The 20242-nt window shown below is 40.9% G+C and overlaps 1 protein-coding gene across 3 annotated transcripts in view; it reads right to left on the bottom strand.

Moving 5' to 3' along the window:
• Nucleotides 1–1267: 1267 nt before the first annotated feature.
• Nucleotides 1268–20242, bottom strand: part of BOD1L1 (biorientation of chromosomes in cell division 1 like 1) — a 54544-nt gene continuing 35569 nt past the window's right edge. Inside the window, exons 14-27 of one of the 3 annotated variants that reach the window (XM_032854890.1) lie at nucleotides 19264–19324; nucleotides 17705–17772; nucleotides 16802–16874; nucleotides 15491–15570; nucleotides 13753–13837; nucleotides 13348–13421; nucleotides 11993–12068; nucleotides 11769–11803; nucleotides 10698–10743; nucleotides 8529–8578; nucleotides 8348–8432; nucleotides 7778–7931; nucleotides 5223–5363; nucleotides 1268–2655 (exon numbers count right to left, since the gene is read on the bottom strand). In XM_032854890.1, the coding sequence (XP_032710781.1) occupies nucleotides 2538–2655; nucleotides 5223–5363; nucleotides 7778–7931; nucleotides 8348–8432; nucleotides 8529–8578; nucleotides 10698–10743; nucleotides 11769–11803; nucleotides 11993–12068; nucleotides 13348–13421; nucleotides 13753–13837; nucleotides 15491–15570; nucleotides 16802–16874; nucleotides 17705–17772; nucleotides 19264–19324 (1146 nt within the window). In that variant the 3' untranslated portion in view covers nucleotides 1268–2537. The remainder of the gene's footprint in view (nucleotides 2656–5222; nucleotides 5364–7777; nucleotides 7932–8347; nucleotides 8433–8528; nucleotides 8579–10697; nucleotides 10744–11768; nucleotides 11804–11992; nucleotides 12069–13347; nucleotides 13422–13752; nucleotides 13838–15490; nucleotides 15571–16801; nucleotides 16875–17704; nucleotides 17773–19263; nucleotides 19325–20242) is intronic. The other 2 variants (XM_032854899.1, XM_032854906.1) reach the window with 2 other exon arrangements.

Below are 20242 nucleotides of genomic sequence, written 5' to 3'. Positions count from 1 at the left end.
CAGTTAGCAAGTCTAGGTGGTGTGGTGGCAGTGGTGGCCAAGGGTTGTAATGCTGAGAGGCCTGAGGTAGGGAGGGAAGGACTGTGCCTGTGGGCTACCAGCTTCAGCTGAAGAGGAATTAGTCCCATCACTTTTTTTTTTTTAAGTTTATTTTTTCAGTGTGCCAAGATTCATTGTTTATGCACCACACCCAGTGCTCCATTCAATACATGCCCTCCTTAATACACACCACCAGGCTCACCTAACCCCCACCTCCCTCCCCTCCAAAACCCTGTTTTTTTCTCAGAAGAAAGGTCGGGAAGGCTACAGCTTCTACAGTGCACTAGACAGTCTTTGCCTCCATAGAAACATCTATGCCAAATGCCCAGAGCTTCCCCCTGCAGAAACACTGAGAAACACTCCAGACCATTGCCATACTTGCCACTGCCTGGTCTCGGCTCACTGCTCTTCCATAAACAACCCGAACAACAGCACATCTGCTTTTCCCCTTGCATTCAGGTTGTTTATGGGGGAGCAGTGAGCCGAGACCAGGCAGTGGCAAGTATGGCAATGGTCTGGAGTGTTTCTCAGTGTGTCTGCAGGGGGAAGCTCTGGGCATTTGGCGTAGATGTTTCTATGGAGGCAAAGACTGTCTAGTGCCTAGAAGGTGTAGCCTTCCTGACCTTCCTTCTACTAAATACTAGCAGGACCGAGTTATCATGATGACCAGGAACTGCAGCAGTTCTAGTGCCCCCTAGGATGGTATCTCTTTCCTACCTGGGTTTCAGAACAACTGGAAGCCAAATTGTCTAGTTGAGTTCCCACCAGAAAATTCATTATTCCAGTGTCAATATTTAGTTCCAACTTTAAGAGGTAACATATCTTCACAACCCAACTGTTTGGTCCCTGCATGCTCAGAGCAGGTGTGACTAAACTGAACACACTGAGAACACATCTTCAGGTGTGTAACCAACCTCACACTCACAGGGCGGAGATTGTTGGTCAAGGACTTTGGAGCCTGGGAACTTATTGGGGACCTACTCTGGCTTCTCCTGACCAACTTTAAGAAAAATCACTTTAGCTTTTTGGGCTTTGGTTAAATTCATCTTGTTCCTTGTCTCCAAGGTCCCTTCCAGATCCAACATTCAGTTTTACCAGGAGGCCATCATGGACTCATACTTGAACGTGAAAATGGAACAATATACCTAAGACCAAGTATTTGGAGAGAAGAAATGGTTTCCACAGGGAGAAAATTTAAAATATAGAAAAAAAATTCTTACCACTCAAGTTTTGGAAACATTTTATAATTTATATATAAAATCTTGTAAGAAACCATGTAAAATGACAGAAATATCCACCTTACATTAAGAGTCAAAAAAAATTCACACACACTGAATGTAAATTTTAATTATAAAACAATATGAACAAAACATTTTAAAATAATCTCAATTATTTGGCAACTCATCACATCATTGCTAGAGACAAATTTGATCTTAAGAAAAATTTAATTTTATGAAAAACTTAAGTTAGACAGTTTGTTCATATGGGAGTTAAAACATGTCTAAAAAAGAATCTGGCAATAAAGCCAGTTTCTATCCTGAAATAACTGCATATAAAACAACATAAAATCCTCAAGCTCGATAGACATGAGTGACCCAATCTCGATGCATTTCCCTTCACTGAAAAGGACAATATGGAAAGAGAATGGGCAGAAGCCTCGGAAAAGCACAGAGGGGAAGAATGAACAACGACAGAGGCATGTTTGCTGCAGGTGACAGGATGTAACTTTACCTGAACCAGAACCTCTCATACCAGTGGGGCTGGAAGTAAAGTCACAGATGTGAGCATAATCTAAAAACAAGTTACATTCTTAAAAACAGTCACAACTGTGAACAGAGAAGCAATGCAGATCCTTTCTTGAGCTAAACTACTTCACTTGGATACATGCGAGAAGATTCTCTATTTCCTGCCAGATCATATTCAGAGAGTTACTAGGCAGGCAGCATCCTAAAACATTTCTACTAATGACTGCATAGCATTTAAAACCCCCCCTTTTTTTATAAAAAAAAAATAATAAAATAAAATAAACAGATATATAGTAAAGTTCACAGATAAGTTTTCTCTGTAAAATAAATAAAGTGTTCATTGATTAGCATCATACATAGAGTAAAATACAACCTATTTTTACATGTTTATATACTGTACACAGATTACCAGTAGGCAGCCTGGTGGATGATGGGCTGCAAGGGTTTGCATTAGTGATGTGTCACATCGGGAAATCCCAATTTCAAATGTTAAAATATACAACTACTTTGTTTTGAGTTCAGATACAAAGTAAACTTATTTTCCTTTATCTGAAATAAATGTACATAATATCTTCTATGAACAATAGTTTATAAAGCTGTTTAAAACAGAACGAGAAAAAGCTTGCACCTAGGAACTTAGAGTACATGCATGTCCTTTCCCTGGTTAAAAAAAAAAAAAAAGCTGTGGCCCCAAGGCTTGATTCTCTTCTCTTGGCTGTGTCCCCAACAAGCCAGGGGCAGCAGAGGCCAGGATTACCGCTTGGCCTTCTTTGAGGGGGCTTCTTCCACCCTCTGTTGGCCTCTGGTTCGGGCTCCGGGGGGGCTGGCTTCCCTCTTGCGCTTGCTAGAAGGGGAGAGCTGGGCCTTCGATCTGTAGTAAACCAAAATCAAGATAGTGGTAAGAGCTGAAAGGAGTGGCTTCAATAATTTGGGAATTCTTTAAAACAGGGAAAGTTTTTGACTTGAGAGCCAGGAAGGGAAAACCCGGGTCACATTTATATAGAAGAGGAGACTATAGAAGAACAGTGCTAACTGGTCATCTGCTGAGCAGCTCACACCCAAATGGCCCGAGAGGAGCTGGGAGGCCTGTGCTCCGGTTCCAGCTTGGTCACACTCCCGGTGCCGGCCTGTGTCAAATCTACCTTCTTCTCTGGATCCTAGTTCTTTTATCTACAGAACAATCAAAAGCCAGTCAGTCCTCCACATGCTGTCCCAAGTTGAGGTGACCAGTGGGAATAGAGGACTGTGGACTATGTCTGAGTGGTGCCTGATCATGTCTCATGGGACAGTGTTACGGAGGAGAGCCGGCAATGTTAGAAAAGGCACGGGAATTTCAGAGCAGCATTCTGGCCAATCTCCCTGCCACCAGTCTATCCCTGCTCTCCCATCTGCCAGAATTATCTGTCAGAAACCCCAATGAATCAAGTCACGGTCCTGTTTATCTTTTATACGTATATTCATCTTGATTATCTGATGCCCTCTGGATCAGTCATCCTGAGAATTCACGAAGTCCTTTATAATTTGCCCTGGCTTTTGCACCACCCTGGGCTACAGTCCTGCCAAAATACGGCCGTTCCCAAACACAGGACATTCTTTCACATTTTCATGCTTTGGCATGTGAGTTTTTAGAGATCACCCCATACCTCCCATCTAGCAGACATCCTTGTCTTTAAGTCCCAATTCAAAAGCAAGCCCTCCAAGCCTTCCTCACCAGAGAGTAAGATGCTCTCTGGATATCCACAGCACTTTGTGTCTTCAACAGAGTGCTTACCACTGTCAATTACCTGCTGGCTTTTGCCAGCTGTGGGCTATAGTCATTATTTTGAACAATATGCAAGTTTTGTTGCAGTGACAGAGGCAGAATGTGAGCATTCTGCAAATGTACTGCGAAACAGTTTTAGTGTGAGTGGTGCCAAAAAAGCTTCCAAGTCATGGACGAATGTCCCTGCTAGGATCCTTTTCCAGGGCCACTGCTGGGTATTACTCCTTTTCCTCTCCCCAGTATGTTGCACAAAGGCACATATCAGCAAGCAGCCATAGTTCTATCCATGAAGGAAAAGGCCTGGAAAACCCAGACTGCAAGAGATGGACTGATGGAGCTGCACTGATAAGACAGGTCTTCTTACTGTTCTTTTGACGGCACAAGTGAGTAAACTCGAACTGAGTCGCTCGGTGCTGCATAGGATACAGTTTCAACATACATGCATGTACCGAGAAGGGCTGGAGAGCAGCGGGTATGCCAGTGCTGTGCAAGATTCCATGTAGCAGGGGACAGCAGCTCAGAGTCAGGGTGCGTCCTCCGGGCTGTTTGAGCTCAGGGGGGGTCACCCAAACCCTTTCCTGCACCCTACGTGTGGTCTGTGACCAACGGCACCAGCATCACCCGGGAGCTACTAGAAATGCAGACTCTCAGGCCCTACCCAGACCTACAGAATCAGAATCTTAGCACTGAGTTTCCCCAACTGGTCTGCAATTCCATTTTGAGAAATATGGACCATACCTTCCTGAGATTCCTTCCCTCACTTATAAAATAAGGATAAATATGACATTTCACTTAATGAGGATTAAGTGGGAGAATGCGTATGAAAGATGCCTGGCACTTTACTGTGCTTCCCTTTCTAGAACATGGGGCTGATAACACATACTACATTACCCATATGCTAGGAAGATCATGACAGTTTTTGTACACTGTGAAGAGTCTTTTAGCTCTGTCGATGCTATAATGTACAGAAAGTAAGACAAGACTCACATCTCAAGAAAGAAGCTTAGAGCAGAGACGGCATACACCACCATCCTGTGCACAGCAGGCTGGTAGTGCTGCGGGAAGGACAGAGAGGAACTAAAGCAGCAGGGGCCTCCTAAAGAGGGAGTGGGAAGGATGGCAGTGCCTGGCCTGCTGGCAGCTGGGGCAAGGGCACTCAAGAATCAGCACAAGCCAAGGCCACAAAGGAGGGCTGGGCGCAGCCTGTGGGAAGTGGTAGGATGAACGAGGCTGTAGACGGTGGGAGCCAGCCAGGGGCTGAGCTGGAAGTGGCTGTTTTACTCTGTTTACCCCACTGCTTCTCTAACATGCTGGCTAAAACAAACGATTCTGGGCTGTGACGCAACTGGCCATGCTGTGCCGCTTTAGCCAAGTACTTGGACCTGGGACCACTTGGGAAGAAACATGCCTCACCTCTGGTCCTGGTGGACAGGAGTCCGTGTGTAAGGCTCACAAAGCTCAAGGGCAAGTCTGTGGAGGAGGGCGTGAAACGAGGCCTGAGATTCCTTCTGCGGCCCCAGTGCCTTCTGGAGTGGGTTTCCATTTGGGAAACCAATGATCCCAAGACAGTTATGTGGCAAGAGAAAAATCTTAAAGGAATTTGGGAAGGAAACATTACCATACCAAAAATAGTCTCTGGGGATTAAAGATGACTTCAAGTGTAAGCAGGGACTTACCTTCCTAATGGGGGAGATTTACTAACTTTTTCGCGGGTAGATAACTTCTCTTTTGCTAATATTTGGCGATTTCTAGCAGAAATGGTTTCTGGGCTGCCAAACGTGGATGCTGCACGTGCTGATGGCTTGCTATGATGCTTTCTGAAACAGATGACAAAAACACCGGGCAGCGGTATACTGAACACGCCAGGCCCAGGGCCACTTCAGAAAGGACGACGCTCCTCATGGGTGAGTCAGGGAATGGGGACAAAAAAAGCAGAAAATGGTTGGTTTTCTGGACTGTTGGTAAAAAGTAGGTCTGATGTCATCCACAACTAACTGCCTGCATGACAGTGTCTTTGCTTTTACTTTACAGGGTATTTTGTCATGATTTTAGAGAAAGATGACTCTGTGATAATAAACAATACACTGGTGGACAAGATGACAATTCCTCAAGTGCTCACTAGGGCCAGGATAGTAAAAAACAGTACAGTTCACAAGGCTAGCTATTCAGACCCTGCAACTGGTCCAGGCAAGCAACTGCACAAGGACTAGGGGATGGAAGAGCAGGCTTGCCAATGAAACTGTAAGAGAAAGGAATCGCTGAGTCAGTGTGCAGGTCCAGTGAGGGAACAGAGACTGGGTGCATGTGGAAGCAGGTACCCCAGGATAAGGTGGGGCAACCCTCTTCTGAGTTCATCAGCCCACGCTCTGTGCAGAACCTGTGCTTCCTTACAGAGGAGAGCAGATAAATTCTGGAACAAACAGGAGTGAGGAGGGGGATCGAAACAGAAGACCTGGAAGCTGCCCTCCAATGCTCAGGGAAATGCTGCAGAGAAGCCCCAAGAGCAGAACTAGAACAAGAGCAGATGCCTCAGGGAAGCTGACTTCTACTGGACACAAGGAAGAGAATGCTGAGGAGAAGGAGGCTTCCCTGTCCCCAAGGAACCTGCAAGCAGAAAGACCTTTGCAGAGGAGCTGCTGGTGCAGACAGTGAGGCAGTAACCCATGAAGACCCCAGCCAACCCTAAGAATCTGCAATGAGGAAGATGCCAGAGCCCAGGAACCGAGACTGATGCTGACAAATCTAAACAAAGAGAAAAGGATCCATTTGTAAATCAAAAGTTCTCAAGGTCTGTTAAGGAGGAGTACTGACAGTCTAGGTGTTTACAGAATCACAGGTCAAATAAGATTTGTTTTCAAAGAACGAAGTTTAAAAGGGCAACCTCACCACTACTTTTGGCTTATGAAACTATCTGAAGTGGGGCCTTTTGGCCTACAAAACTATTTGAAGTGGGGTCCTGCTGTCCTGGGTGACCTCTGTGTGGGTGTTTAAGGAGTGGTGGTGCTGGGGGTGGTGTGCTCCAGCACCCCAGCCTCTCCCATCAGCAGGAAACTTGCTTCTGTCTCTTCCGTTTATTTGAGTTGTTCCATCTAAAAACAAATATGGGACCCCACCTTACCTTCAGCTGTGGGAGCTCTTAAAGTCTTGTGGCTCTAAAATCTGACTCTTTTGAGAAATCAAACCATGGCATGAATGGCTAATAATATGCAAGTATGAAGTGAACAGAAATAGGCTGATTTTAAGTCTTTATATAAACACAAGACATTATTACTGTTACACTTCGGTGACACATATAGTTAAGTGATACTCATGAAATAAGTGTCCCTGAACTTTTTGATTAATGATGACTAATGAAATGACAAAAGATGATACCAAATCAACAACTTCTGAATCACCTTGGAAATGGAAAATATTTTTGCTTTAGTAGATTGATAAACAGTAAACGGATGCAACATGTCTCAAAATGTGCAGTGGAAAAAGAACACTGATGTTAATGGGTACCGGTTGGGGTATAATTGGCAAATAATATTTGTTCAAAGTTTAACAGGTTTCTTTCTTTTAGGACTATGCCAGGCTCTTAATATTTTAATGTGCGCTGTGACTTAAGAAGGAAAAGGAATTCACCAGCATTCCTGAAACTCATTTGACCATGGCACTTTTTTTCCAGGGGCTTCTGGCCATACTGGGGTTTGGCAGAATAAACTTTGGGAAACATGAAATTAATTTATGTTAGTAAAACATGGTTGCACATGGGCAATTTCACATGTCAACCTATTCCACAGCACTGCAGAATTCCAAGCATCCTATGATGGTGATGGGTATGCCTGCCTTTTCTCTTGCACTTGACCCGGGCGTGCTACATGTAGGGACTGTTCTGTATACACAGGACCTGCTTTCACCCACGGGCCCAGAACAGTATCTGAGATAGCTACTGAGGCTCAATAAATATCTGAAGAGGAATTGAATGGGTTTCACCGAACAGGCACTCTGAACCTGGCAAAGCCTGGTGTGATCCTCAACAATCGTTTAAGATGCAGGGCGGGTTTCTCCAAGAAGAACTGCAGTGTCCAAGGGCTAAGAGCATGTGCTCTCTGCTTAAGATAAAACGAAAGGAAATGGCTTACACTGTGGCACGAGTGAGTCAATGAAAAGAGAATCACATGAAAGGCAAACTGCTGTCTGATGGAGAAGGTGGTGAAGGCCTTTGGAAGCTCTCTGTTGTCCCCGTTACCTCTGAGCCTCTGATCTGGTGGTGGACCTTGTAGTGGCTCCTGAGGGCTCATCCTCTTCCTCCTCCTCCTCTTCCTCCTCAGAATCCTGGTCTTTCTTGTCCTCAGTGGCTTCAGAAACTGATTTCTGGCGTTTTCTTTCCGGCTCTGAAGATTCTGTTCAAATAGAAGGGTAACACCTGGATTGTACAATTCCCCAAGACACTTCCAAAGGAGAGTCATGGAGTTTAGAATGTAGGATATTAGGGACTTGGAGGCAGAAGAAGTGGTTTTCCATTTCCTTTTGTTTCAGCACTTGCAATTCACAACTGTTTAACTTAATCTCAAACACATTTGGGATAGTTTACTTAGGCAGTTCACAGCCAGCATTCATGAAAAATTCACATGTACTCAGAAAAGCATCTGGGATGTACCATTTCTGACATGGGATTAGAGTCATTTCACACATATTTATGTAATATTAATACTGACTGTGCCCCACTGGATTTTTTCCTCATCCAGAGAAAAACTCTTAAAAAAGGGGATTTTGAAATGATAAGACCCTGCAATTAAGAAATGTGCCAGAAACACACCAGCATCATCTGACAGAGTGAGTGAACGCTTGGGCTTTCTTCCTCTCCGACGCACACTTGCTACTGTTTTTTCTTCACCATCGTCCTGGAAGCAATAAAATTAAAGTTGAAAGGATGGTTAATTGAACATACCTTGTTCAGTACCTAAAGGACATACCTTGATAAGAAAACTGACACTTACGTTGCTTATACCTCTTTCTTGTAGGGTCGTGGTTTCTTTATTGGACTCATCTTTAAGAAAAGGAAAATGTCTGCATTAACACTCTCTTAGTATAAAATTAACTTTTCAACAGTCTGGCTTATTGTCTCTGAATGCACCAGTGCTGATTAATGTACTGTTTAACAATTTATCATTATTTTGCATCAGGCAAGCAGAGTTTGAGTCAGAATACCTAGCAGAAAGGACATTCGAATACAAGTCAGGACCTCCAGATTTGTACTTCAGACTTTTCAAAAATAACCTATGCAACCTGAGAAAATAACTTAAATTCTTCAAGCCTCAGTTTTTATCCATAAGATAAAAGGGTCAGACCACCTGTATGGTCCCTTTCAGATCAAATGCTCTGCACCCAGAAAGAAAGGAGGAAAGGGACATCTGCGGAGCCCTCAAACCACAGCAGGACCCGCAGGTCAGGATTACAGATCTCACTGATATCTTATGTAGCTCCCTCTCCATTATGATATCCCTTTGGTAGCTAGGAAAAACGAGACTCAAGTAACTTGATTTAAGTAATTTGTTCAGTCACAGGACTAATAAGTAGTGCAATAGCTAGAGTTCTCTTGACTATAAACAGTTACATCAGAGCAATTAGAAAAGTACATATTTAAGTTATTTTAGGTTGTGTATGCCTATTCTTTATATATTTGCTTTCTGTAGAAGTTACAATTTTCTGACAATGTATCTTGGGGAAAAATGAAGTTTAGTTTAATGCACTGTTTGAAATTAAAGTTCAGGGATGCTCCCTAGACACTCAACAACCCAAAGGTACTTCTCACCGGTGGCGAGGTCCATGTATCACCCTTTTTGCAGGTTCAGTACACTGATGTGGGCAGAAGAGTCACACCAAGAAGGCCACAGCGAAGAAGCCTGTCGTAACTGGTCACCATTACCCAGACTCGGAAAAGTGCTGCCCAACCCCAAACATACCCGCACAGCTCCAATTACAGTCCTTAAAGGGCATTCAAATTATAAAGGTTTCTTTATAATTCTTTCTTGTTGTATCGATCCAAAATATTATAAAATTATGGATAAAAACTGGTTAAAAACCAAACATAAGCAGAATTTCCCCTTGTAAAAAAAATAATAAATCAACCTTAATTTTCCAAGAGACAAGAACAACTGAAATATGATCACAAGATCACACAGTTAACTACGTGGAACTGTTTCTACATTACGTATTTGCTGTACCTTAGTGAGATTATGTATGTACTTTCCTGATCTCACCAGCTATTTATTTTACCCCAAACAGGTGTCACATTCATCTTTTTTGCCTATGCCATCACTTTAAAACTCAACAAAAGGCCTTGTTGCCTTTTAAAAAAGAAAAAAGATTTTATGAGAGAGAGTGAGAGCGTGTGTGCTGAGGGCAGGGGCAGAGGGAGAGGGAGAAAGAATCTCAAGCAGATTCCCTGTTGAGCGCGGAACCTGACATGGGGCTTGATCTCACAACCCTGAGATCATATCCTAAGTCAAAATCAAGTGTCAGTTGCTCAACCAACCTAGCTACAGGTGCCCCGGTCTTGCTGTTTTTATGTAAAAAAAAAATTTAATTAACCAAGACATTAATATATACACATTGTAAAAATTCCAGAAAACTCAGGCAATGTTAACAACATGGAATGTTCCCATTATCTAACCACCCAGAGCCAATCATTGTCAACATTTTGGAGTATTTCTCTCCTTGGAATGAGGACAAAAAATAACTGAAACTGTTTTATCTCTTGCACTCTGGCTTTAAAAACTACACAGGCTGCTTTCAAAATTCCTCTTTTCTGAGAACAATAGGCTCTTGAATAAATTCCTGACTTCCTGGTAAGAGTGCCTAGTTCCCAGGCTGATCTATTTCTCCCTTAAACATATCCAGTAAATTATGATTTTGACACAGCAATGTCATCCCCATTTTACTTTTTGTTGCCTTTACCCTCCTCTCTGGAGGCTTCTTAGACACTTCCAAAACCAAGAAGAGCTCAGATCACAAGAAAAGCCAATAGCTGTAGTCTCCCAGGGCTACAAGGACAACCTTCTAATCCACTTCATGGCGAAACAATGAAACTCTAAAACCTTCCCCAATAGCCAACTGCCCCCACCCCTTCCTTGGATCCAACGCAGAGCAATGCTCTAGGTACACACCTGTCTGTGTTAATTTTGGTTTGCCGCCAGGTGAAGACTGTTCTACCTAAATTTAAACCAAAAAAAAACTGAAGTCAGCAGTTAGTCATCATCACAAAGTAAGTCATCTGTTCTGCAAGGCAGGTTTAGGACCTCTATTATAGAGGCAGAGTACTTAGAACCTATCTTTTGCAGCTAATTAAGAATACCAAGCAAATATAGATGCCATGCTTCTGAACACATGGTCTTTCCATAAGACAATCAGGGCTCCCACGAGCCTCTTCCCCAGCCATTCCACTGAAACCCTGGGAGAGGGGCACAGGAGGTGACGAAGCCAGGCCACTGCTCGTATTCCCCATGCTGTCTTATGTGCTGACAAATGTGTTTGCCTATGGTGCTTTCGTTTTGCTGTCTTGTAATAATTCTATTGAGATGAGCACTATAGGTATTCTTATGCTACTTTATGTCCAATAGGAGCTTTAAGAGGGTCACATGATCAGCTCGGCATCACAGTTCTGGGAGTAAGTGGCAAAGCCGAGGCTGGAACCTCATTTGCTTTTAGGACACTGGACATATATTTGTCCTTCTACTAATGCTGTCATGCAATGAAGTCTTGATACAATGATTTTTGCTGAATATACACTTCAGAGTCAAAGATAAAGTTTAAAAAGATCAAGTGTCACTGAGGATTTTCCTGCACTGAAATCAGTGTACGTTTTTTTATGAGAGGAACTCTACAGAGAGTAGTAAGAGGTGAGACACACTGGAGATTTCCATAAAGAAGCAATTACCTAAAAACCGTATAAAACGACCATTTTCTGTATTTTAATCAAGGATGACAAGAAACTAAGTCCCTAGATAATTTTTATGTAAGCAAACTCTTAAGTCAGGATGGGATCAGACTGAAGACTGTTTATGTAAAACATTAGTAACTGAAAAATTATTTAAATGGTTATTCAGTGTTTTATTTAAGGGATTCTTTTAATACTTTTCTAATATTTGAAAAAATAAAGTAGTGGAAAATACAAATATTGCAGTATACACTATCCAGGTCAAGAACTCCCAGAGTTCTCGTCTATTACAATTACTTACAGTGACAATGCCAGTATCTGTTTTGCAGTCTTCTTCTAAAAAGCAAAAAATAAAAATCTCACTTAGAAAATCAGTTTGAAAATGTCTTTTTTTTTTTAAAGTAGGCCCCATACCCAACATGGAGCTTGCACTCACGACTCTGAGATTAAGAACTGCACACTCTACCAGCCAGGCACCCCCTGAAAATGTCTTGCACGTGAACTGAAAACACAAAAAATACTCACTTGTTTTTAACGCTGTTTCTAAGGGGTGTTTACGAGGTCTTCCTCTTTTCCTTTTAATAATTACTGGCTGATCTTCCTAAGGGGGAAAGGGAGGGGGAAAAAAGCAAAAAAAATGTAGAGTTCCCTCCTCAGAGGTCTCCGATCCTGTCACTTAAAATAATACATGACCCCTGTGCTTCATTTCTCTCTGTGCATTCCATCACCTGACAAACACTGAGAACTGTACTGTGAATCTATGATGAGGTAATTGAAGTTGAGCACTTTGTGTCCACTTTGACTTCGGCAATCGGTATGCATGCACATTTAAATTTGGATTTAGTCCTAGTCACTTGTGACCAAATGTTATCCCTTACGAAAAATAAAGGAGGCCACTGAACTTCTCATACAGAAGTGTGAGAAAACAATAGGAACTATTAAGAAGTTGTACTGGGTAGAATGTAAGAAACAAAACTAATGAACACAGGAGAAGGGAAGGAAAAATAAAACAAGATAAAAACAAGAGAGGGAGGCAAACTAGAAGAGATTCTTAACTCTAGGGAACAAACTGAGGGTGGTGGGAGGGGAGGTGGGTGAGGGGATGGGGTAAATGGGGGATGGGTATTAAGGAGGGCACTTGATGGAATGAGTGCTGGTTGCATGCAACTGATGAATCACTAAATTCTACCTCTGAAACTAATAATACATGTTAACTAACTTGAATTTAAAAAAAATAAAATTTAAAAAAGGGTGTCAGACAAACTTGGTAATGGTTATCTAGATGTGTCTGTTGTATAGGTTGTCTCCCTTGATTTAGGGCCTGTCTCAGGCCAGTGGATTCCTCCCTGCACTGGGCTCCCTGCAAATCCCCTGAGACAGGGAGCGGCAGGGTTGGAGGTTGGCCTGTTCCTGCTGCCTTCCAGGAATCCCCCACCTGGCCTCACAAAACTGGGTTCCACTGGGCATCAGCTGTAGGCCTTCTGCACATCCCGCTGTGCTGCCCCTATTTTGTCCTGTCCAGACTCCAGGGCTCAGCAGCCCGATTCTCTGACCTAAACACTTGCCTGACTCGGCCATGCCCCACTGCCAGGACAGGAACGTGACTTAACAACTGAGGTACAGCTCTGGGCTGATCCTATGCAGTCTTGACAGAAATAGGTCTCAAACAAATGTTTGGATGAAATGAAAATGAAGAGACCAAAATTAATCAAACTGACACTGATAAAATGCATAGTATGAAAGGGTGTCCCACTGCACTAAAAAAATGAACTACTTCAAAAGCACTTGACAAAAACTTTAGGTAATAGCACTTACTGCATTTTATTTGCCATTAGTACTTAAATATCTGAACAGGAAGATACAAAAAAGACATCTCCTACCTCCTGAGATTTCACGTTGTCATCGTCATTCTGCTCTGTCTTTTCGCCAGCAGCTTCGCCACTGCTGTATTCGTCTGCAGAGACAGCAGAGCTCTGTTCAGGGCTGGGGACCACAGTCAGCCACATGGCCACCACACCTGCCCAGGTGTCCTGCACGGCCCCAGTCACACATGCACATGTATGTCATCGCGGGCCTATGCCTCTGAAGTTAACAAGGAGTCTGGCTAACTGATAAGAAGCACACTTTGGGTTAAGACCCAAATTCAAAATGATTCCCAAGCCCTGTGAGTATAAAGTGCATCCTCAAGGGAGGGCAAACAAGTTGGCGCGGTTTAGGCTATGAAGCCTGGTGAGAGATGAGTCTCATCTCAAAACAATTCATCCAAGTCTGTATAGTATACTCACCTTTTTCATCCATGGCCCTTGAAGCAGTGCTGTTTGTCTTAGAACCTATTTTAGATAATTCTTCCAAATCTCCAGTGTTCTCCTCCTGCGGAGAAGTTAAACAATACAAGAAGCTTCTTAACCCTGCCTCACTTCCTCCCCAAGGTTTTCCTTTTTATCTCAAAAACAAATTTCTAGCTGTTTTTTAATAAGTTTGTCGCAGAATTTTAAAAAAGTAACTCTTTCTTGCAGCTAGTAAAGAGGTACAAATTCTGAAGGCGGAACAGAATGAGATAAAACTCAACCATAAAGCAACAAGGGCACTATCTTCCTCCCCGCAAAACAGAATCGGTCTTTTCCTCCCTCATCCCGTATTTTATCTTTCTGAGAGAAACTCCAAAGAAGGAACTGATAGGAACTTGCAACAGATTTCTTTTCTTTATTGGGTGTGGAGGAGGGGACTAGGGGGAAGGGATAAAGAGGGAAAGTGCCTATGAGAATTTCAGGGTATCAGGGTAGGCTGATTTAGAGCAACGGTCTCTCAACAGTTGAATCATTCACTCTTGGTTGCAAAACAGTTTTCAGCATGAAATACCAAAAATGTTGTACTGTAATACTGATATAGTATGTAAAAAACAAAACAAACCCAACCCACACAAATTAAAATATAAAATTAGAATTGTCTTATAAATATTTGTCTTATAAACATTGAAAACATTATCTAGATGTGATTTCTTAGTGAAAATGGTTGATATATTTTAGTTAAATTCTGCATTAAAAAACTTTCATGATATTGAAGGGAAAATAAAAAGACACCCCTTCAATATTCCTGCCTCTCTCCAAATTAAAGAGTACTGTCTCAGGATTCTTGTTCTAGACAGGGCAGGCAGAAGGATGGGGTTAAAATCCTGTTACTTTCCTTCACCATGACCAATTGAAATTCATGACGATACAGGACTCTCTACTTGGTTGTTAAAATTCTTTAACTACTTTTTATTTAGTTCATCAGTCACTGGCAGAAAACAGAGACTCTGAACTGGTTTTAGTAAGCTAGAAGTCAACTGAATATTTCTATACGCTAACTTAAACACTTTTGGAACATGGTGGAAAAAAATAAATTAGGGAAAGACAGAGAAAGGAGATGGAACTAGTTTGGAATAGACAATGAGCAGCACTGAGTCTCAGAAATGGAAGCATGCCTAAGAAGAGCTATCTAGCAGGAAATGGAGAAATCTGGGCCTAGAGAGCAGGAACAGAAATAAAATTTGTGAGCCACTTCCCTGAGTCATCAGATGAAAATAAGACCATATGAAAAAAAGGCAATGAGTGAGGCCAATCCTTGGACAACTTATATTTTAGAGGCAGGAAGTAAAGTAGAGAGAAGTCAGGTTATTAAAACTTTAACATAATATGTATCACTGTATTTCAATGTTTTGGTACAAGCACATCTGTGGTAAAGCATCTGACACTTTGGAAGGAAGCACCTAGAAGCCTGAAGTCAATGACATCACTGAACAGAAACCTATGCAATGGTTATACACAAACTGTGAAATTAATACACTCTTACAGTATAAAACAATAAAGTGCAGTATTTTTTTTTCCTGCAGGATCCTAAAAAATATGCATTTTATAGTATAATGAATATTAGAGATACGTAAAGTAAAAAGAATACTAGAATGAAAAAGAATTATTTTAATAAGTGTTCACAGTGATGAAATTAGGTTACCCAAAACTTAAAATTAATACGTGGAAAGAATACCTTTATATCTTGTGGTTCAGTTTCTGAACACTGCCTCTGTGCTGTTTCTATTTTGGAATCTAGGACATCTGGATTATCATCTGTAAATCAGTTTGGACAGAATCACAAAGGAATAAAAGCTAAATGAAAAATGAAATGCACAGTTCTATTTTAAGACAGTTTAAGACTTCTTTTTTAGTCTTTTGATACAGTGAAAAGTTATTCTAAATGTATTTATGTCATGTGATTTAAGCACTGAACACTGCGGCCCCTACAAAACCAAAAAAGTAAAATATAAAAAAAAAAATAAAAAATCCACAAATGCTTAGCTGATACCAATATACTAGAAGACTCTATGGTAAGGGCTTAGGGCATACAAAGTTCCCAGAGATATGTCTAACTTCCCGAATGTGGTTACCACCTAGGAGGTACAGCATAGTGATTGAGACCATGGGTTTAGGAATCGGATTTACTTGGTGGGAATAAAGTCACAATCTTGCTGAATCTTAATTTCTTTATTTATAAAATGGTAATAATGCCTAATTCACACAGTTATTATGAATGTATATAAAATAACATGAATAGTACCTAAAATATGAACTCAAGAATTAAAAAATAATTACATGCTCCTAACCAAAAAAGGAAAGTATTTATCCTTTCTTTCTCACATATTACTTAATAAATATTTGTTACATTTGTACCTCATGCCAGGTATCAATGTATAAGTCTCTGTACCATCTGATATGGTAGCCATTAGCTATATGTGGCTGTTGAAATTTGAGTAATTAAAATTGAATGCAATTATAAATCCAGTCTTTCATTCACACCAACCACATTTAATTGCTCAATAGTCACACATGGCTAGTGGCTACTGTACTAGATAAAAGAACATTTCCATCACTGTGGCAAGTTCTGTGGGAGCACTGTTATAGACCATGGGAAAATCAACAGTATGAAGCACACAAGGGCTATTACATGATTTTTTATTAATGTGCTTCACTAGCTCTGTGGGGCATCTGTTGATGATATAAAATAAGGAGTTAGATGGCACCTGGTTGGGCCCAGGCACAGGTTACAGAGGGAGTGTGGGTCTGTTTGAGTTCCAGGGTTTGGGTCTTCTGCAGGTAAAAGTGTAGTTTCTAAATCAACTTCAGAAAAAGCCCTGGAGATGCCAAGCCAGTCTGGATACAAACTGGACTCCAGAGCTGTAAAAGTAAGCAATTATTCCTCTCAAAAATTTTCGATATTGGCCCAAAATTTAGGATGTAAAAATAATATGATCTTCTAAGATGTCTGAATATGTTATGTCTGAATATGGTCTAAATATGTTACCAAGTTCATCTTCTGAAGAGGGATAATGCTTCTTTCTTTTTCTTTTAGGCATCTGCCTTTCTTCCTCTTCAACCTGGAATCAAGAATGACTATATATTAAAGTCAACAGAATTTGGAACCAAATCTACTGAAATGACAGTACATTTATTAGCTTTAGTCTTTGAAATAAGTTTTTTTTTTTTTAAAGATTTTATTTATTTGACAGAGATCACAAGTAGGCAGAGAGGAAAGCAGAGAGAGAGAGAGAGAGAGAGAGAGGAGGAAGCAGACTCCCTGCTGAGCAGAGAGCCCGATGGGGGACTCGATCCCAGGACCCTGAGATCATGACCTGAGCCAAAGGCAGAGGCTTAACCCACTGAGCCACCCAGGCACCCCTGAAATAAGTTTTTTAAAAATCTAGAATAATAATTTCGGCATCTAGATTTGGATGATACTTATTTTGTAAGGTTGAGTCTTCTTCTTTTTTTTTTTTTTTTGTATTGTATTTGAATGTAAATCCATATAAAACATTAGAACCTGTTTCTGGTTAGTCACTGTATTCCAACCATTCTAAAATATGTTTAAAAAAACCCGAAAAACAAAAAACAACAACATGCTTCTTCTTTTCCCATCTCTGAAGTCAAGATATGTCTTAAAATCAGTGGCATGTCCTAAATTAATTGGTAGTGTTCTCCTCTTTCAGTGGCCTAGCAAAGAACTGAGGAAAGACAGTGTAAGAAATAACATTTAGCCTTCCTGACTACAATGTGGACATAGTTACCAATAATTACCTACACGAGAGTATAAACAGATAAAAGTGATATGGAGAGCCACTTAATTTTTAATACATACAAAGAACTAAGGCCTTTGTACAAAAGCACTATATACAAAACACGAATACTTGAGTTTCTTATGCAAACCCACCTCTTTAGGATTTGCTTCAACACTGTGATCTCTTAAGGCTTCACTGTCTTTTCTGCCGCTGGATATTTCTGATTAATAAATACAAAAAAGAGGAAAAAAAAAGTTAAGTATTTATTCATTTCAATACTTATTTTAGGGTGTGCATGGCAGCGGGAAGGACACTTTATAAGTCATTTTGACGGGGTCCTCATAGCAACCACGTAAGCTCCCTGATTCCCATTTGCAGAATGTAAATAAACAGGTTTATGGAGGGATGAGGTCACTGGACTCTGCACAGTGACTTCACAGCCAGTTTCCTCCAGCTCATGGAGCAACACAATATGAAGATGTATCCAAGGAAAACAAGAGGTATTATTTCATAGCTGTCAGATTAGCAAACATTCACCAGTCTGGTAAAACCAAAAAAGGAGAAGGTGTGGAGTTATAATTGGTACACCACCCAGGGACAATTTGGCACATCCGGTAAAGCTGAAGAGGCACCCACCAACTCAGCAATTCCACACTAAGCTCCAGGTACATGACATATGTATTGGGAGACAGGTACAAGATCATGTGCGGCAGCACTTGGCAATTGGGAAAAGTTGCAAAAGACCCAAATGCCCACCAACAAAAGCAAAAGAGAATTACAGTGGTATATTCACACAATGGAATACCAAAGAGCAACTGAAATAAAGTAATTAGAGTTATACATGTCAACATGACACAATTTCAGAGCATAATGCCAAGTGAAAAAACAAGGTGGAGATAGTTTCTCTAATGTGATCCCCTCTTCCTAAACTATGCAACACCAGGCTACATATTTTTTATGGAAATATATATAGCAATTGCAGAACAGTGGCTCCCTTTTGAGCGAGATAAGAGAGACTGGGATCAGTGAGGCATATGTGATTTCAACTATATCTGTAATATTTTTTTTTTAAAAGCACCTGAAGCAAATATACTACACTTTTAAAGATATGAAAGAACTAGGTGATAAGTACATGACAGTTTATAATTATTGCTGCTTTACTTTGGTTTGAAATATGGTATATTATTATAAAAAGACTTCTTTCCCCACTCTTGGAATAAGGTATCAACAACATTCTATGTTCTTTTTGAGAAGAGAAGTATCCCTCTGGAGTTGATAGCCTCCACAGGTTTCATGGAATGAGGCCTGACTCCTAGGAGAATATCGACATAAATGTGATACACTTGATCTACCAAACAGAGACTGCCTGTCAGAAGTAAACACAGAACTTCTACAGTACAAACCTCAGGCAGCTACACATTTTGTACTTCCATTGGATTAAGTCCACAGTGAAGTTACTGAGAAAGTTCTAGTAGCTATTTACGTCAAGGCACCACTTAATAGCTGCAGGACCTTGAACAAGGCAGTGGACCCCTCACACCCTTGGTTCCCCAGCTACAGAAGTAATGCTGTTAATACCTACCAAATGATATGAATTAAGTAAGAGAAAATTTGTGAAGTAATTAGCACAGGGCTTAGCATATAGATAGCATTCAACAAATGGGAACTACAATTAAAACCAACATTAATACTACAAAATTCATTAACTTACCTTCTTTGTTAGGAGATTTGCTACGAAGTTCTTCATTTGCTCTTGAGCCCATATTTTTGGCCTAAACATACCACAGAAAAGATTATTTATGGATAATATCACCAAAGTCTTAAAGGCAGAAAAAACAAGTTAGAGAACTGACATAACCTGGTTGTTTGTGGGAAATGTGGAAATGGGCTGGAATACATGCTCTTTTAAATTTCATCCACAAGAGGTAGAGCACAGAACATCTTCCTTTGGAAGAAGTCTCGGTTTAACAAATTATCATCCTACTATGTTTTATTCTCCTTATCTTTAGAACAGTTATAACAAAAGTGTAAGAAATTTAAAAAAATAAATAAATAAATTCTGAATTCTATGAATTTTCTTCCCATCCCATATCCTCATGACTTTTTTATTTAAAAATGCTAAAGGATTCTGTCATTTTGTCATCATCTCTCTTGCAAATCTCGTCAACTGTACTTTTATTTTTTTAACTGAGGGGAAGTCTTAGAATTTCCTACAACATTCTAAATCCTAGTTACAGAATTTCATGTGTATTTGGAAAGGCCAGTGATATTCTCAGATTGGGGAAAGGCAGCTGCCGGGGTCCTCAGGGTAGTGAGGTGAGGAGGAGCACTGGCTCCACAGGAGAGTAAATCTGAACCAAACCAAGTGGGCTTTTCTCTTTCCTCTTACTCAGCTGACTGTATATGAGTTTCTAGCCATAAAGCAGGATGTTTCAAGGGGTGAAGATAGCCCTCTGATGTCTGGCAGTGCACAGAGCTCCCCGGAGTTCTCTTGGGACACTGGAAATAATGTGTCTCTTTGCAATTTGCAGGCATTTTACAGAATGTTCTTTCCTGGTATCAGGTCCCCTGTGCATTAAGAAAGACATAAAATTTCTTTCAAGCACCAAAGACATTATGACAGCCACAGCAGGGAAAGAATATGTATATGTGGCAATTAGAGTGTAGTATCTTCATAAAGGATAATTTCA

Source organism: Lontra canadensis, unplaced genomic scaffold (genome assembly GCF_010015895.1).
Source record: "Lontra canadensis isolate GAN:19392208 unplaced genomic scaffold, GSC_riverotter_1.0 scaffold1, whole genome shotgun sequence".
Taxonomy (NCBI): domain Eukaryota; kingdom Metazoa; phylum Chordata; class Mammalia; order Carnivora; family Mustelidae; genus Lontra; species Lontra canadensis.
This window is presented reverse-complemented; position numbering and strand designations above follow the sequence as displayed.